The sequence below is a fragment of the Mesoplodon densirostris genome, chromosome 6, assembly GCF_025265405.1.
Source record: "Mesoplodon densirostris isolate mMesDen1 chromosome 6, mMesDen1 primary haplotype, whole genome shotgun sequence".
Classification (NCBI taxonomy): Eukaryota; Metazoa; Chordata; class Mammalia; order Artiodactyla; family Ziphiidae; genus Mesoplodon; species Mesoplodon densirostris.
The window spans coordinates 6,460,760-6,478,492 of NC_082666.1; the positions used below are offsets into that span (position 1 = coordinate 6,460,760).

The following is a 17,733-nucleotide window of genomic DNA, read 5'->3' on the forward strand; positions in this document are numbered from 1 at the left end:
TTTTTAAAAATCTAATGCATGTTAAGTTTTTCTGGCAGATTCTTTTTGTAGGTTACAAAACGAAAAAGCAAAAGCTTAGAATAAGAATCCTTTTTTCTTAGAAAGGTCAAACATTAATCACCGCGGCTCCACCGCCCTCCCCCATGACCCTCCCCCACGGCAGCCCGCTTCCCTCTCCCTCCAGGAACAGAACTAACTGCGGCGGGTGCAGAGACGAGAGCATGGGCTGGGGGGGAACGTTACATATTTATTAGGACGTTCTGAGCACAAACTAGACGGCGCAGACGTGGGGCGAGATTACAACCTGCACAGCGGAGTCTACGTCACAAACAGTGCAACATGCAACCGCCGGGCTCTGCACGGGGGTCGCCGCTGGTGCCAGCAGCAACTTCCAAAGGACTGTGGCAAACGTCCAGAAATCCCAGCAGCGGCTTGTTCTGTGATCTTATGCTGCCCCGGTGGAGAAGGAAACAGATCCGGGTGAAACGAGGTCACAGAAATGAGTGAGACGTGAGAGCTTCAGGGGCTCCGCCAGAACCGCCTGCTGCAAGTTCCACTGACAGCTGCTTCTATGGAGGCTGAGGGCCACGGTATCTGGGGGGTTTGGTCCCAGGACCCCTTTCCCACCCCCCTTTCGCTTTGGCCCTGACGAGGTGAGCACTGGCCACGGCTGTTTTGTCCAGGGGCTTCAGTGCCACCGCGCTGTGCTCGGAGGTCCCAGCCCCCCAGCAGTGGCCTCGCTCAGCATCCAGAAGACGCACTTCCGGGACCCACGCGTACGAGCCGGCCCAGGGGCCCTGTGCAGCTCAGTGTCGGGGAGAAATGTCAGCCCCCCGGGGAAGCTGCATCAGCAGCAAACATAGCAACGCGAGGTATTTCTGTTTCATCATCTGGGTCCCTGGCAGGGGCAAATGACAGCCAATCCACAGGGCCAGCTCAGCAGCACAGGGTGCGAGGGGACCCGCTGCCTCCAGAACTGAGCTCCACTGACAGAAAACCAACCCCGCCCTCGGGTCCCAATCGCAAACGTGTCCGGAGTCATTAGTCTGCACGAAAAACATCGAGAGCCGCCCAGGATTCAGGAGGCCTCCGTGACGACCAGGAGGTGTGGGGGCGAAGCGGGGCCTCGGGAGGACCAGGCCCAGGGGCCAGCGGCAGCATCCGCACTGCCGAGTGCTTGGCACCCTGCTCGCAGCCCTGACCGTCGACCCGTGACTCAGGTGCTGGACCAGGAGCCCGCGGGAAACGCCTGCGGAGCGGCAGCCGCTCCCCGACCCTCTGTCCCAAGGCCATGGCCCCTGACTGAGGGTCCAGGGACAAAAGCTGGGCCCGAGCTAGCGAGAGGGCAGGTTTGGGGACACAACGACAGCAGTGACACGAGGGCACTGCCGAGACAAAGACCCGAGTTAACGTCGCAGAGCCTTGGTCGTTTAACAAGCCTGAAGGGGATGTATTTCCTAGTTGCAGCATTACTCACTGGGAACCAAAACAACTTTTCTGCCTCTTTACACATCTGGGTTTCCAGAGCGGCCGGCCTCTCTTCCGGGTACAGATGCCCCCTCCGCAGGGAGGGGGGCAAAGGCGGGGGGCCTGTGGGGACACCCGGGTCATCAGCCGGCGGGGGCCTCGTGAAGGTCCTTCCAAGCAGCCTCAGGGAAGGTGTGTGCAGGGTGCTCTTCCAACACGTGAGGGACACGAGAGGGTCTCCGCGGAGGGAGGAGAGGACTTACAGACGGGCCCACTGAGTCACACGGCCCGGGTCTCGGCTTCGATTTTCTGCTCCCCGTGCAAGCTCTCCGGGTCCTGGAGCTGGGCCACACTCTGGCGGAGGGCGATCTCGGGGCCGCCGCCATACAGGTTATTCAGGTACACCCAGGTCTCCTCTGAGATCTGCCCGTAGTCAGCTCCTGCAGGGCCCGAGAGGCTACCGGTCAGGCTGGGCTTGCCCTCGCCCCCTCACTGAAGCCACCGTCTTGGCCGTGGGGGGTCTGGGAGGGCCAGGCCCCAGTGGGGACGGAGGGCAACCATGGGCTTCCTTGCAAAGCTGTAAATGGGAATTCTGGATTTTCCAGGGGAATGCCCATTCTCTGAGGACTCTAGAGGGCACTACGATGGCTGCAGCCCCTCATTTCCCAGGGGGTGGGGTTCACGCCAAAGGGCAGGCAGGTGAGGTGCTGGAGTGGGGAGAGGGCGTGGGTAGGGGCACAGGGGCTGTGGGAACCACACAGAGGCTGAGCACCTTGGCCCATCTGCTCGAGTCTGGGACCTGGACACGCACAGATGTCACAGCCTGACTCAGACAGGTGGCAAGGGGGCGCCTGGTGAGACCGGCAAGCCAGGAGGGGCAGCGGGGAGCCGGGCTGGCTTGGGAGGCCAGGGCTGGGGCTGGTGAGACTCTCACCCTGCTTCAGTTGGATGTGGCCACTTCCTTTGACTTGTGCGATCCTGCTGTTGTCAATGGGCCCGGGGGGCTCTGGAACAGACAGGGCTCAGGCTCAGTGCCTCTGGGCCTCTGCAGCAATGGGAAGAAAGCCCAGTCCCCTCCTCTGCCACAGCCTTCCACCCCTCAACAGATACGAGCCATTCTCAAAGTGTACCACCGACACCTGTGATCCCGGAGAGGCTGTCCTGGGCCCAAGGGGTCAGTGTGAAGCTCTTACAGGCTTAGGTGCTTAGGGGACCAAATGTTCATCTCCACGAGTCTGAGAGCCAGAAGGGACTGTGGCATCCCTGGACCCAGCAGAGGGAGTTTTGAGGACTCGCACCCTAGTTTCAGACCTTAGCATGGGGGTGGGTAGGGTAGCTGTCCAGTGCCAGGTGGACATTGTCCTAATCTGATGGCAGCTGTGCTTACTGAGCATCCTTCCCACGCGCCCCACTAGCTCAACCCTCAACAACTGGGTGAGGTGAGGCAGGCGACGTGACCGCCCAGCTCAGCGCTGGCAGAAGGCAGAGCCAGGGCCCGAGGTGGGGGCTGCGACTCTGGAGCCGGGTTCTTGATCGACCGCAGCCACTAGGGAGGCCCCTCCCCCTTCCCGCGTCCTGGTGCTTATGCTCCAAAGGGCAGATGTCCAGTGCGCAGAAGCTCCTGGCTCTGCTGACCCCGCCAGGCTCCAAAGCCTGGCCTGGGAGCCGAGTGTGGGACTCGGGGGCGGTGAGGGTGGCCGCATGCAGGCCGCGGCTCGGGCTCAGCTGTTCCCTGCCGGGGACCGTGAGGGACTCTGGGAGCGGCCCTCTGCTGGGGCCTGTTTCCACCTCTGTAAAGCGAGCGATCAGAGGACATGGTGTCCAAGTCCTTTCCTAAGAGTCTGAAGCCATCTGTCAACTAAAATCTATTATTTAGGGCAACAGAGTCCCCAAGGGAAAGGGCCTGGCAGGAGGGAAGAGCAGCCACCCCTGGGCACCTGCAGACAGAGGGTAAGGGGCGGAGCCAGATGGCTTCTGTCCTGCTGCAGTGAGGAGGCCTGGCCAGGGTGAGGACAGCGCTCCTGCCCACAGGGCGCGTGCCTGAAGGGGTGACACCGAAAACCTGCCGGGCAGGCACAGATCCTGGGCGCCCCACCTCCGCCTCCTGGGACACTCCCAGCAGTCGGCAGCCCCAGGCCCCTCCTGGTGTTGGGGGTGGCGGGCACGTGCCATCTGACTCACTCACCGTTGTCCTTGCCCTTGACGAAGGCCTCCCACTCCCGGAACCACTGCATGCTGATGCAGTAGATGACACTGGGCGACTCCTCGGCCTGGAATGCCTTGTTCAGCTGGGCGGGGCCGAGGGGAGGGTCAGCGTGACTATCCAACTCCCCACCGGTCAGTCCCCACCCTGGACTCTTACCAAACACTAGATACTCAGAGAAAGTTTCGAACGCACAGACGAGTTCAAAGAAAAGAAACATCCCCCACGGTCCCACCACTCAGATGACTGCTGCTAGCATTTGGGTGAATCTCTTGTTAATAACTTTTCAAAAAGCCACTTGAGATCAGACGGTAGATGCTGTTCCCCCACCACTTAATAGAACGTGTCCCCTGCTCACTCCTTAACTGGTCTGACGTCTCATATTTAATGACCACAAAGCAGGGTATCTAACAGTCCAACCCTGGACTGTTGAACGACAGAGGGTCCCCGAGTCCCCCTGCTTTGAGCAGCACCAGGGGCCTCAGTCCTCACACACCCCCGTGTCCCCTGCAGAAGTCCCCTTCCTTAAAATGGGGTCATGCTGGGTCCTATCTTGCAACTTGCTTTTTCCACTTAATGCACCTTTCTGTGTCAGTTTGTAGAGCCCAGTGGTTCCCAAAGGGGGGCGTGCGGGGGGGGGGACTCTGCCCCCAGGGGGCACCCGCCCATGTCTGGAGGTAATTTTTGTTGTCACTGGCATCGAGTGGGTGGAGGTCAGGGATGCTGCTAAACATCCTACAACCCGCACAATAAAGAACCATCCGGCCCCTAACGGCAGCACTTATCCCTTTACCAGCTGCCTAACAGCCTCCAGCAGAGGGACCTGAACTCGCTAAGCCCAACCCCCTTCCGCCGGTGAAAATCTTCAATGTCAGGCCAGGCCTCCGGCCACCCTGATCTCCCACAGAACAGGTCTTCCAAACAGAGCCTGACTGCACTCAGCTCCCCCGGCTCTTCCGCGCCCCACCCCCTTCCCCAGGCACCTTGATGAAGGTGTCAATCTCGATCCGCCTGCGCTTGGCCAGCGCCTCGATCTCCACCTGGCAGATGGAGCACACGTACAGATGGTTCACGGCAGGGCCGCCTCCAAACCTGCACCAGGGCGGGAGGTGCAGAGAGAGAGGGAGTCACGAACCCTGAGGGGAGGCCCCCGTGGGGAAGGCAGCAGAGAACCTGCGGGAGAGCGAGGCTTCCTGATGCTGCCCTGGCCCAGCCACTGGGCCCCTGGGCACCCTATGCACGGCCTGTTTACTTGTCTCGTCTTCCTCCCTTGATGGGCACGGCTACCTGCGCACCTGAGCACCCCCAGCACCCGGGACAGTGCCTGCCGCAGGGGAGTGCCTCACAAATGTGCTCAATGGCCAAAGGACAGTTGAATGCTCTCACCTCCTCTCCTGGCCACTGGGCAGGAGCCATGGCGGCCAAAGCCTGCCTGGCCTGATTCTAAGGACGACATCAAAGGGAGGCTGCACATCCTTCTGCGGGGGGGTCCCCCCACAGGACCTGGGGATGCCGCTCCCTGTGGAGTTCTGACCCATCCACCAACCACAGGGCACAGGCCGTGCCTGAGCTGTGAGTGGGTGAAGCAAAGCCAGTCCAGGAGTCTCCCCAGCCTCTCCTTCCCCGCCCGTGTGACCACCCCCTCGGCCGCGACACAGCCGGCCTCCCGGATCCAGAGTGACCCGAGCCCGGCCAGGGGCTCTCCCCTCAACGACAGAGTCACACGCTCTGGATCTTGACGGACTTGAACCTGGAAGGCCCCAGGCAGCACACGCCCCCGGCCCCCTGAGCCAGGCACGGGGTTGGGGAGAGACACCGCTCAGGCTGCCCGGCGGCCAGCAGCCCCACGACTGTCTGCGAGAGGGACCAATACCCTGCTTTGGCTTGACCAGTTTTCCGTCCCCTGCGACTGGGAGGGTCTGGCTGGATGCCCCCAAAGGCGGGCATCTTTTTCGATGCAGACCAGGCTGCCAGGGGCACCCCACAACTGCTTGCGTGCTGTCCTGCTGCCTGAGTGAGCGCGGCGTGGGGTCACGGAGGCATCCCCCCACCTGGCCCCGCCTCCCGCTCAGCTGAGTGCCCGGCCTGGACGGCAGAGGCCGGCCGCGGCCACTGGTACCTGTTGTAGAGGTGCTCCCAGACGCTCTGGGGCAGGATGACCACCAGGTCGTCGATGTAGTGGTATTTGTTGGGCGGGATGCCTGCGGAGGAAGGCACAGGATGGAGAGCTGGGGCGCGGCCCACCCGCCCCGTGGCCCATCGCAGAGAAGGCGACCTCACCTCCGTGGGAGCAGAGGAAGGTATGGTTGGTGATGGGCCCCGGCTCGGCGAAGGTGTTGAACTTGTTGAGCCATTCCCGGGACACGTAGAACCGCAGCAGGCTGGGCTCCCGCATGGCGGCCAGGGACACCACCTGCTGCCGCTCCCGCACGGCCTCCTCGCTGCTCTTCCTGGGGCGGCGGCGTTGGGGTGGGGGCACATCAGGAGCCGCAGCCACGCCCCATGCAGGAAAGCCCCGCCTCCCGGACGCCGCAGCATCCCTCCGCCGCCCCTGCCAGGGTGGCGGCCGCCATCACCTCCCACCGGGACCACCGGAGAAAACACAACTCGGCTACTTGGGTTTCCAGCTTTCCCACCAGCGGCCAGCGGGCTCTTTCTTAAAAACCCAACTCCTTACTCCTCCCTGGCCTAAAGCCCTCGCAGGCGCCACCACCCCGACCTGCACCAGCTGAAGTCCTGGGCCGCAGGCGCGGTCCCTCAGCCCCGCACGCGCTGCCCGGGCCCCACCTGTAGAAGAGCACGTAGGCCTCGGCGTTCTGCACCACTGTCTCGTGAACCTCGGTGACGTACTGGTCGTCGAACTCATACCACTGCCCGTTGATCACGTTCTGGCAGTAGGCGATGTAGTGGCCACCTGCGGCGGGAGAGGTAGGGGTGACAAACACCCTAGGGCCGGGGTGGGGCCGGGGTGGGGCCGGGTGGCTGCACTCACTGCCTGCCGTGCCGTGGTGGCAGATGACCGAGAGGAGGTCGTAGGTGGTGATCTGGGACGTGCACTCCTTGGCGAGGAAGGGGCGCAGGTCAAGTCCCTCCAGGGGGAAGGAGACGTGGCTGCTGATTTTGAATGAGTACATCACCTCGTGTCGAAAGCGCTTCAGGTGAATGCACAGGATCTGGGGGGGAAGGAGGGGAGGTGCCAGTCACTCCGGGGCTGGCCAGGGCCCTGGGACCCCTGGTAACCTGACGGGGGCCTCGGAGCAGGGCTCTGGGACACCCACTAGTCCGCTGTTTGACCCACTCAGGCCCCGTCACCCAGGGGAAGACAAGACACGTAGCGGCTAGAGCCTTCCGGAGACCCAGGCGAACTGACGGCCCCGCCCTTGACTCTGAATACACTTCAGAACCGCGCGTGGGAGCCGGGCCAGGCCAGCTTTCAGGGACAAAGGCAGATGTGACAGCAGAGCTGAGCTGCGCTCACAGGACTGGCGGTCAGGACGGGCTGTCCCCGAGCACTGGGCTGGGCTGTACAGGAAGCTGTCGCTGGCCCGTCGAGTTGACCATCCCAAGAAGTCTGGCCACCAGTTCTGTGGGCGCCGACTTGTAGAAGGCTTCTCCGCCAAGGCTCCCCAGACCTGCTCAGCCCAGCCTGGCACCCGCGTCGGGCCACACTCCTCTCGTTGCAGCCACAAGCCCCGGCCAAGCCCGCTTCTGCTTTGGGGTTTTGCCCACCTGTTCTTTCCCCGCTCTCCTTCCACCAGGCCGACACCTGCCTATGTCCTCAGGCCCCACTCAGATGCCACTTCCTCGGAAAGGCACTCCCAACAGCCCCGCCTACGCTTCACTCCAGACGGTGCCCTCGGCGCCCCACACCTGCCTCCCGCCCACACGAGACGTGCTGAGGGATGAAGGCGCCGGGCTCCAAGCTACACACCGAGCAACAAGCCTCCCCACCAGCCAGACCCTCCCGGGGGGTCGCCCAGCCAGAGCAGCAGTCTCCACGGGCCTCCTGAGTCCGGGAGGGGGTCGGCCTCTGCCCTGCACGGCACCGCTCGGGGTGGAGAAGGCCCGGCAGGCAGAGGTGGCGGGAGGCTGCCCACTCACCTCTGGCAACCGCAGGACCTTACAGTACTTCACGCCGTTGCGCAGCCTGGGAGCAGAGGAGGGGGGGACGTGAGCGTCCCAGGGAGGGGGCTGGCAGGCAGGGGAGCACCCCTCCCACCCAGCTCACTCTGTGAGGTCAAGCTATCTGGGGGAGCCCGGGGGAAGTACGTGGAACACAGATGGACCACAGATGGAAACGGGAAGTCGGGGAGAAGCCTCTAGAACGCACACACTTACTTTTTACACCGTTCACAGCTATACATGTTGTCACCTAGGGCAGTAAAATACAGAGACAAAGGTTAGCAGGGATGGAAAACGGGGGAGAAGGGCACATAATGACTTATGCTTTAGAAATAAAACCACAACACGCTGACTACAAGAGACTCACTTTAGCTTCAAGGACACACAGAGGCTGAAAGTGAAGGGATGGAAAAATATATTCCATGCAGTGGTAACCAGAAGAGAGCAGGAGTGGCTGTACTTGTATCAGATAAAATACACTTTCAGCCAAAATCAGTTACAAGAGACAAGGAGGGTCACCCCACAGTGATAAAGGGGTCAATTCATCAACAGGAAGTAACCATTGTGAATATATAGGCAGCCAACATTGGAGCACCTGAATATTAAAGCACAACTGAAGGGAGAAATAAACAGCAATACAATAATAGTAGGAAACTTCAGTAGTCCACCCTCAATACTGGATAGATCATCCAGACAGAAAATTAACAAGGGAACAGCAGACCTGAATAACACTATAGCCCAAATGAACCTAACAGACATAAACAGAACGTTCCATCCAACAGCACCAAAATACACGTTCTTCAGAAGTGCACACACACGTTCTCCAGAATAGATCGTATGTTGGCCCATCAAGCAAGCCTTAACAAATTTAAGAAGACTGAAATCGTATCTAATATCTTTTCCAAACACAATGGTATGAAACTAGAAATGAATAACAGGAGGAAACCTTAAAAATTCACAAATATGTGGAAATTAAACAACACATTCCTGAACAACTGATGGGTCAAAGAAGGAATCAAAAGGAAATCATAAAGTATCCTGAGACAAATAAAACTGAAAATACAACACACTAGCACTTATGGGATACAGCAAAAGCAGTTCTAAGAGGGAATTTTATAGCAATACATGCCTATATTTAGAAAAAAGGAAGCTTTCAAACAATCTGATTTTACACCTCAAGGAATCAGAAGAACAAACTAAATCCAAAGTTAACAGAAGAAAGGAGATAATAAAGGTTAGAGCAGAAATAAAACAGAGACTAGAAAGACCATAGGAAAAAAAAAATCAATGAAACTAAGAGCTGTTTTTTTGAAAAGAGAAACAAAATTAACAAATCTTTAGCTAGATTAACCAAGAAAAAAAAGGACTCAAACAAAATTATAAATGAAAGAAGAGACACACAACAGACACCACAGACATATAAAGGATCAAAAAAGACTCCCATGACCAACTATACACCAACACAACGAATTGGATAACCTAGAAGAAATGGATAAATACTTAGAAACATACAACCTACCCAGACTGAATTATGAAGAAATGGAAAATCTGAAAACACCAATGACTAAGGAGATTGAAGCAATAATAAAAAAAAAAACCTCCTAACAAAGAAAAGCCCAGGACCAGATGGTTTCACCAGTGAATTCTCCCAAACATTTAAAGAAGAATTAACAATTCTTCTCAAACTCTTCCAAAAAATTGAAGAGGAAGGAGCACTCCCAAACTCATTTTATGCTGACAGCAAAGCCAGATGAGGACACTATAAGAAAAGGAAACTACAGGCCAATATCCCTGATGAATACAGACGGGAAAATTCTCAACAAAATACTAGCAAGCTGACTTCAACAGCATATTAAAAGGATCATACACCATGATCAAGTGGAATTTCTCTCTGGGTTGTAAGGATGGTTTATCATACGCAAATCAATGAACACGATATACTACATTAATAGAATGAAGGATAAAAATCATATGATCCTCTCAATAGATACAGAAAAAGCATCTGACACATTTCAATACCCTTTCATGATAAAAGTTCTCAACAAGTTGGGTGTAGAAGGAATGCACTCAACATAATCAAGGCCATATATGATAAACCCATAGCTAATATCCTACTCAACAGTGAAAAGATAAAAGCTTTTCCTCTCAAATCAGGAACAAGGCAAAGATGCCCAATCTCACCACTCCTATTGAACATAGTACTGGAAGTCAGAGAAAGGCAAAAAAAGAAGTAAAAGGCATCCAAATAGGAAAAGAGGAAGTAAAACTCTCTCTGTTTGTAGATGACATGATCTTTTACATAAAAAACCTTAAGATGTCACAAAAAACTGTTAGAACTGACAAACTAATTTAGTAAAGTTGCAAGACACAAAATCAACATACGAAAATCAGCTGCATTTCTATACACTAATGATAAAATATCTGAATGAGAAATAAACAATCCCATTTACAAAAGCATCAGAAACAATAAAACATATAGGAATAAACTTAACCAAGGAAGTGAAAGATTTGTACACTGAAAACTACTAGACGCTGATGAAAGAAATTGAAGGTGGAGGTGAGATAATAGAAAATATACATATTGGGCTCTCCCAGAGGTTCCTGGCACAGAGCTCTTAAAGTCCTTGTAATTTCCCAAGTGATAAGAGCACTGGAAGCATCTTTCGTTCTAATCTTTGGTCTCTGACCAGCGTTTCTAATACAGAGCTCCTAAATCCCTTGCAATTTCCTGAGTGATGGCAGGGTCTTTTGTTCTGACGAGGTGACTCTGGGTGGGCTTCTGGATTGGGGCTGGCCACCAGGAAGACCAAGCCATAACTGGAAGTTTGGAATTTTCAGCACCACCCGGCATTCTTCAGAGAGGGGAGAGGGGCTAGAGATGGAGCTAATAATTGATCATACCTACGTGAAGAAGTCTCCATTAAATACCAACAGTATGGGGTTTGGAAAGCTTCTGGGCTGGTGAACACGGGGAAGTTTGGGGAGAGGGTCATGCTCAGAGCAAATGAAAGCTCCAGGCCCCTTCCCCCATGCCTTGCCCGATGTGCCCCTTCCCACATGCCTTGCCCGATGCGCCCCTTCCATCTGGCTCTTCCTGAGTTATATCCTTTTATCATAAACCAGTCACCTAGTAACAAAATGTTTCTCTGAGTTCTGCGAGCTGAGCCACTCTAGCTGCTCTAATTGAAGCCAAGGAGGGGGCCGTTGGAACCTCCCGTCTATAGCCAGCCAGTCAGAAGCCCAGGTGACAACCTGCACTTGTGACTGGCATCTGAAGTTGGGGAGGGGGAGGGCTTGTAGGACTGAGTCCTTAACCTGTGGGATCTGACGCTAGATAGATAGTGTTAGAATCAAGTGAAACTGTAGGATACCTGGCGGGTGTTGCATAATTGCTTGGTGTGGAAAAACCACCACACACCTGGTGTCCCAAGTGCTGTGTGGTAGTAGTGTGAGAGTAGAGGAGAGACACACAGTAGGAAGACTGAGTTGTTCCCACACAATGACACAAATAAAGAGAAAGCCTGTGGTCATGGAGCAGCAGAAGAAATATTGTTAAAATGTCCATCTTACCCAAAGTCATCTATAGATTCAAAGCAATCCAACGATGTTGTCATAGATATAGAAAAAAAAATCCTGAAATTCACATGTAACTACAAAAGATCCCAAATAACCAAAACAATCTTGAGAAAGAAGGACAAAGCTGGAGGCATCACATTTCCTGATTTCAAACTCTCCTACAATACTACAGTTATCAGAAGAGTATGGTACTGGGACTTCCCTGGCGGTCCAGTGGTTAAAACTCTGCCCTCCCACTGCAGGGGACACAGGTTTGATTCCTGGTCGGGGAACTAAGATCCTGCGTGCGGCATGACCCAATTCAAAACAAAACAAAACAGTATGGTACTGGCATAAAAACAGACACATAGAACAATGAACAGAATTGAGAGGCTGGAGATAAACCCATGCATACATGGTCCACTAATATTTGACAAGGCAGCCAAGAATCCTCAGTAGGGAAAAGATAATCTTTTCAATAAACAGTGTTGGGAAAACTGGATGTTCACATGCAAAAGAATGAAATTTTACCCTATCTCACATCACTCACAAATATCAACTTGAAATCAGTTAAAGACTTAAATGTAAGACCTGACACCATAACACTCCTAGAAGAAAACACAGGGAAAAACTCCTTGACATTGGTCTTGGCAATGATTTTTTGGATATGACACCAAAAGCATAAGCAACAAAAGCAAAAATAAACAAGTGGGACTACATCAAACTAAAAAGCTTCTGCACAGCAGAAGAAACAATCAACAAAATGAGGAGGCAACCTACAGCACGGTAGAAAATATTTTAGAAACCATATATCAGATTAGGGGTTAATATCCAAACTATATAAAGAATTCATATAAGTCAATAGCAAAACACAAATAATACAATTTAAAAATGGGCAGAGAATCTAAACAGGCATTTTTCCAAAGAAGATATACAGATGGCCAACAGGTACATGAAAAGATGCTCAACACGATTAATCATAAGGGAAAGGCAAATAAAAACAACAATGAGATATCACCTCACACCTGTTAGAATAGCTATTGTCAAAAAGAAAGATTTTTCTTTATTTGTTTGTTTGTTTGTTTGTTTAGTTTTGGCTGTGCCACGTGGCTTGTAGGATCTTAGTTCCCCTACCAGGCACTGAACCTGGGCCCTTGGCAGTGAAAGCGCAGAGTCCTAACACTGGACTGCCAGGGAATTCCCAGAAAGAGATTTTTTAAAAAGACAAGAGAGTACAGTGTTGGCAAGGATGTAGAGAAAAGGGAACCCTTGTCCACTATTAGTGGGAATGTGAATTGGTTCAGCTATCAAGGAAAACGGTATGGCAGTTCCTCAAAAAATTAAAAATAGATCGATCATATAATCCAGCAATGCCACTTCTGGGTATATAACCAAAGGAAATGAAATCACTGTCTTGAAGAGATATCTGTGCATCCATAGTTCATCACAGCATTATTCACAAGAGCCAAAAGGTGGGAGCAACTCAAGTGTCCATCGACAGATGACGAATAAACAAAATGTGGCCCATTTACACAATGGAATATTATTCAGCCTTAAAAAAGGAAGGAGGGACTTCCCCTGGTGGTGCAGTGATTGGGAATCCGCCTGCCAATGCAGGGTACATGGGTTCGATCGCTGGTCCGGGAAGATCCCACATGCCACGGAGCAACTAAGCCTGTGCGCCACAACTACTGAGCCCGCACACCACAACTACTAAAGCCTGCGTGCCTAAAGTCCATGCTCCGCCACAAGAGAAGCCACTGCAATGAGAAGCCCGTGCACCGCAACGAAGAGTAGCCCCCACTCACAGCAACTAGAGAAAGGCTGTGCGTAGCAACCAAGCCCCAACACAGCCAAAATTAATTAATTAATTAATTAATTAATTAATTTTAAAAAAGTAAGGAAATTCTACACTTGCTACAACATGGATGAGCCTTGAGGACATTACGCTAATAGACGTAGACTAGTCACAAAAGGACAATCACTGTATGATTTGACTTAGATGAGGAACCTAGAATAGTCAAATTCATAGAGACAGAAAGTAGGATGGTGGGTGCCCAGGGCTGGGTGGAAGGGGGAACAGGGAGTTGCTGTTTAAGGGATAGTTTCATTTCTGCAAGATGAGAACGTTCTGGAGATTGGTTGCACAACAATATGAATATAGTTAATACTACTGAACACTTAAAAATGGTTCTGATGGCTCACTTTACGTTATGTAGATCTTTTTACCACAATTAAAAATTAAACAAAAAGAGTTTTCCCAGAAGTTAGTGAGATGCCAATCACGGAACAGAAAAACAGGAAAAGGACAGGAATGGGAAATTCTAAAATAAGAAATACAGCCAATACACTTTTTTAAAAAAAGTTCACGCTCATCAATAATCAAGGAAATGCAAAATTAAAGACTGTTATCCTTTTTGTCCACCGAACAGGTAAAGGAAGGAAAACAGGTGAACCCCTAAGAGGTACAGGCGGTGGGGCTGCGAGAGTGTGCAGTCCCAGGCCCAGCCTGGCAGGGTCCACTCACCCTTCAGCTCATCAGCGGCAAAGAAGGCAGCGAGGCAGTCTTCCAGGGTGACGACCGGACCCCAAAACCAGCTGGGGGTACAGGATACCACGAACCTACAGAGACAGAAAGGGGGTGGCGGGGTTGCTGCCGGGGCCTCAGTGAGAGTAAGATGTGGGGGCCTTTGGGCTGGTGTCTGTTTGGGCCCAGACAGGCAGCTTGGCCCAGTGGGTGGAATGGGCCGCAGTCTGGAGCCAGAAGCCTGGGACCGCCAGCCAGCAGCTCCATGTCCTTGGAAGGGCGACATCACTTCCCCCCACTGCCCAGTCTCGCCTTCCTTATCTGTGAAGGGGCCCCAATCACGCTGGCCTGCCTTCTGGGCAGAGTACAGGTTCCTGACATCAGGCAGGTAAAGCTGGCCTCGGGGCACACAGTGGGGACTCCGGAAGGCCACCACGGCGCTCCCCACAGGGCCAGGCCTGCACTCCAGCCGCCGCCCTCCTTTCCAGATGCCACTTGGTCACACTCTCCATTGTCACCTGCCTTCCGATCCAGAGGCCCACCCGAACCGGGCCATTCCAGGACGGCCGAGGAGCACTCCCACCCTACTTGCTAACCCCCGAGCTCCCTTCAGCCTCAAGCTCCCTTCCGAACTACACTCTCAACCCTGCAAAAGCTTGTATTTTGCTGTTAAAGGTCTGTCGCCTGTCAGCCTGCGAGTTCCAGAAAGGCCAGGCCTGGGTGGTCTTGTGTCTCCAGCTGGCGGGAAGGTGGCGTACCGTCGGATATACTCCACGATAAAGGCCAGCCAGCCCTGGGCGGCGGAGCTGTCCCCACAGGAACCCGGCTTGGCTGGCACGTTCTGGTAGATGGCCGAGTGGAGCTTGGCCAGGTCTTCCTTGCCAGGAATGGGCAGCGACAGGTCCTGGAATGTCTCCACCGTGGTGGACACCTGTGGGGTCGAAGGTCAGCCTGGGTCTCCACCTCCCAGGGTTCCGTCCTGCCCAGACCAACCAGAGTTTGCACCCCAAACCCCAGCCACCAGAGGGCAGGTGTGGGGCAGAGAGCCTGTTCCCGAGCCCGGGACACGGGAGGCCCACAACCGGGGCCCACCCCCAGAGAAAGGCAGGGGGCACCAGGCAGAGAAGCAGCGCCCAACCCCCAAGCTGCGTGAGGACCCCGGTGCATCCCTCCCCTCCCCCAGGGCGCCCACCCGGTCACAGGTGAGACACTGCACGAGGCTGAGGATGGAGCCATCGAAGATGTCTGAGATGACGCTGCGGTAGCGCTGCTCCTTCCGCCGCCGGCTGCCGGCACTTGGTACCTGGGCTGGGGGCACAGCACAAGGCTAGGCCCAGCCCCCACTGGCCTGTCTGGGGCAAGGGGTGGGTGCTGGGACTTGGAGTCAAATCTGTATGAGTCACGTGACTGGCTGTCACTTCACCTCCCGGTGCCTCACTCATCGTCTGTGGGATGGGGCCCCACTCGTGTCCCAGCCGTGTTAGGAGGCTTCAGAGACACCGCGTGAGGCATACGGCAGCCCAGCCCCTGGTAAAGAGCGCTCCAAACCCCAAAACGGCAGCCAGAGGCGCGGCTTCCACCCCAGCCCCGAGCTCCGCGCGGGGATGCCCTGCCCACCTTCCCTCCCCGCCCACTCCTCCGAACCTTTCTTGAGCACGTAGGACGGCCCCATCCTCACAGGGCTCGCACGAGGAGGGCTGCCGGCCAGCTTGGCGTGGCCCTCGTGGTGGTGGACAGGGCTGCAGGGGCGAGAGGCGCTGCGCATGTGGGCCTCGTTGTCCGGCTCTGGGGGCAAAGGGGGGACCGTGCTGGGGCAGGGCAGCCGAGCCGGCGCCGGGCCTGGTCAGGAAGACCTGCCAGCGCCTCCTAAGGGGACTGAGGCCTGAACCCACCACATCTCCCCTGTCCTGGGCCCACCCCAGCCCCCCAGCCCCACGCAGAATGCGCTGTCCACACCCTTCCCGTTCCCAGCGGAGGGCTCAGGCGGGCTCTGAGTCCAAGTGAGTCTGGACACGTCATTTACCCGATTTCTCACCGGTAAGTCGGGTCTCACGGGAGAGCCCCCAGGGTGGGGGGGAGCTGAGCAAGCAGGCTGTGGGTGCCCTGCCCCCCAGCAGGAGCTGGACAAACGGGGCTGCGAGGCCCCGAGGGGCTTGGCTGGTACCTGGTGTCCGGCAGGGGCTGGTGGACCGCGGTGACGGCGGCTGCGTGCCCGTGGGCTGCTGGTTCAGGGCGGCCATGGCGGTGTCCACGTCGGCGTCCTCGTCCACCTGCTCCGAGTTGGTGCGCTGCTGGCCCCACGAGAACTTGCGGTCCTTCATGCGCTCCTTCTCGGAGATGGCGCGGCCCGCCTCGTCCGCGACCAGCAGCTCCGTCTCAGCCTGGGGGCCGCCCCCGCCACGCCCCAGCCCGTCGCCCTCACCGCGGTCGCTGCTGGAATCACAGGACAGGAACTCGTCCTCTGATGGGCTCCGGTCGCCCTCCCGCTTCTCATCCGTGTCGCTCGAGTCCGAGTCCCGAGCCTCGGTCAGCGCTGCCGCCGCGGCCACCACGGGCTCCTTGAGCTCCTCGTGCAGCTGGTCCATCAGGCAGCGCAGGAACTCTTGGGTGTCCTGGAACCAGGGGCGGCATCGACACGGATGCCGGGGGGCCATTCGGGCACCCCTCACAGTGGCCTCCTCAACACTGCTGTCCTAACCCCCCTCCTACTGAGGAGGACCCTGAGGCTCGAGAGGCTGGCCGACCCCTCCCAGGTCTCACGCTGTGAAACGGCAGAGCAGAGGCGGTGACCCAGGTCCACCTGACTCCCAGCTCCTGCTCTCCATCACCTGCGGCCCTGCTTCCAACTCAGCATGGGAGAGAGGGGACGTATCGCGTTCAGCCATTAAAGTCGCCTCGCTCCCTAAAGGAGGGGACAGTGAGGGTGGGCAGGGAGCCCGAGTAGGACAAGGTGACACTGTGAGTGCGTCTGCAGGGGAGCGCTCAGCTGAGTTCCACAGGGAGGGAGCAAGGCCACCCGGCAGGCCAGGCTGCCTGCATCCTTGACCTGCCTCTGGTTCTCTCTGCCCTTCCAGTCCTTCGCCAGCCCCCGTGCCCACGCCTTCCCCTGCCATTGTGACTGGTGCAGGAGAACAGGCTTCCCGCAGGCCTGGGCATGACTCGGACGAAGGTGCCTCTTTAGGTTGGCCGGGTCTCAAATCCCAGCAGTGACGCTGTTATTCTGACTACGCTGTGACTACGTCATAACCCAGAGGAAGCCAGGGCAGCGAGGCCTCTGGCACAGCCTGCCCACTGGCCCAGCCATGAGCAGTGCACACAGGAGGCGCTTTAAAAGGTCAGAAGATGATGGTGGCCGGCCTCTGACAGCTGGGGACACTTGGTGCTGTGCGGGGCCACTGGGTTCAAAGTCCAGTCCTGTCCCTCACAGCCCCTGGCCTGGATGTCAGAAGCAGCTCCCGAGCCCACCTCCTGCCCAACGAGGCGGGGATCACACAGTGGCCAGACCCAGCCAAGCACCCAAAGCCTCGGGTCACCGATATGGAGAGAAGGGCCTCGTTTTCTCAGTTCTAGCAGAGGGAGGAGAGGGCTCTGGTTGGATTACATCGAGCATTAGGGAGGGGGCAGGAGGCGTGTGTCCTGTGTGTCAGGGACACTGAAAGGTTCTTTGAAGAAACAGGCGCTCAATACATCATCTACTTTTCTTTCTGCTTTTTCCTTTTAACAAAAGTACCCTGTGTTCATGGCTAAAATCTCAAGCCATGTGGAAGCAGGACAGCATCCTCTGGCCATTCAGAGAGGCCTATAGCTACCTGTATGTTTCAGACTCAGAAACATCCCCTGTGCCACGTCCAAGATCCAC

At 55.6% G+C, this 17,733-nt stretch overlaps 1 protein-coding gene across 5 annotated transcripts in view; it reads right to left on the reverse strand.

Moving 5' to 3' along the window:
- Positions 1-234: 234 nt before the first annotated feature.
- USP20 (ubiquitin specific peptidase 20) overlaps positions 235-17,733 on the reverse strand; it is a 47,134-nt gene continuing 29,635 nt past the window's right edge. For 4 of the 5 annotated variants that reach the window (XM_060100613.1, XM_060100615.1, XM_060100614.1 and 1 more), the window contains 15 exons: positions 16,039-16,486; positions 15,519-15,659; positions 15,067-15,182; positions 14,633-14,805; positions 13,875-13,969; positions 8,009-8,042; positions 7,772-7,817; positions 6,663-6,843; positions 6,458-6,584; positions 5,951-6,120; positions 5,790-5,871; positions 4,654-4,762; positions 3,653-3,755; positions 2,402-2,473; positions 235-1,907 (listed from right to left, as the gene is read on the reverse strand). In XM_060100613.1, the coding sequence (XP_059956596.1) occupies positions 1,747-1,907; positions 2,402-2,473; positions 3,653-3,755; positions 4,654-4,762; positions 5,790-5,871; positions 5,951-6,120; positions 6,458-6,584; positions 6,663-6,843; positions 7,772-7,817; positions 8,009-8,042; positions 13,875-13,969; positions 14,633-14,805; positions 15,067-15,182; positions 15,519-15,659; positions 16,039-16,486 (2,058 nt within the window). In that variant the 3' untranslated portion in view covers positions 235-1,746. The remainder of the gene's footprint in view (positions 1,908-2,401; positions 2,474-3,652; positions 3,756-4,653; positions 4,763-5,789; positions 5,872-5,950; positions 6,121-6,457; positions 6,585-6,662; positions 6,844-7,771; positions 7,818-8,008; positions 8,043-13,874; positions 13,970-14,632; positions 14,806-15,066; positions 15,183-15,518; positions 15,660-16,038; positions 16,487-17,733) is intronic. The other variant, XM_060100617.1, reaches the window with a different exon arrangement.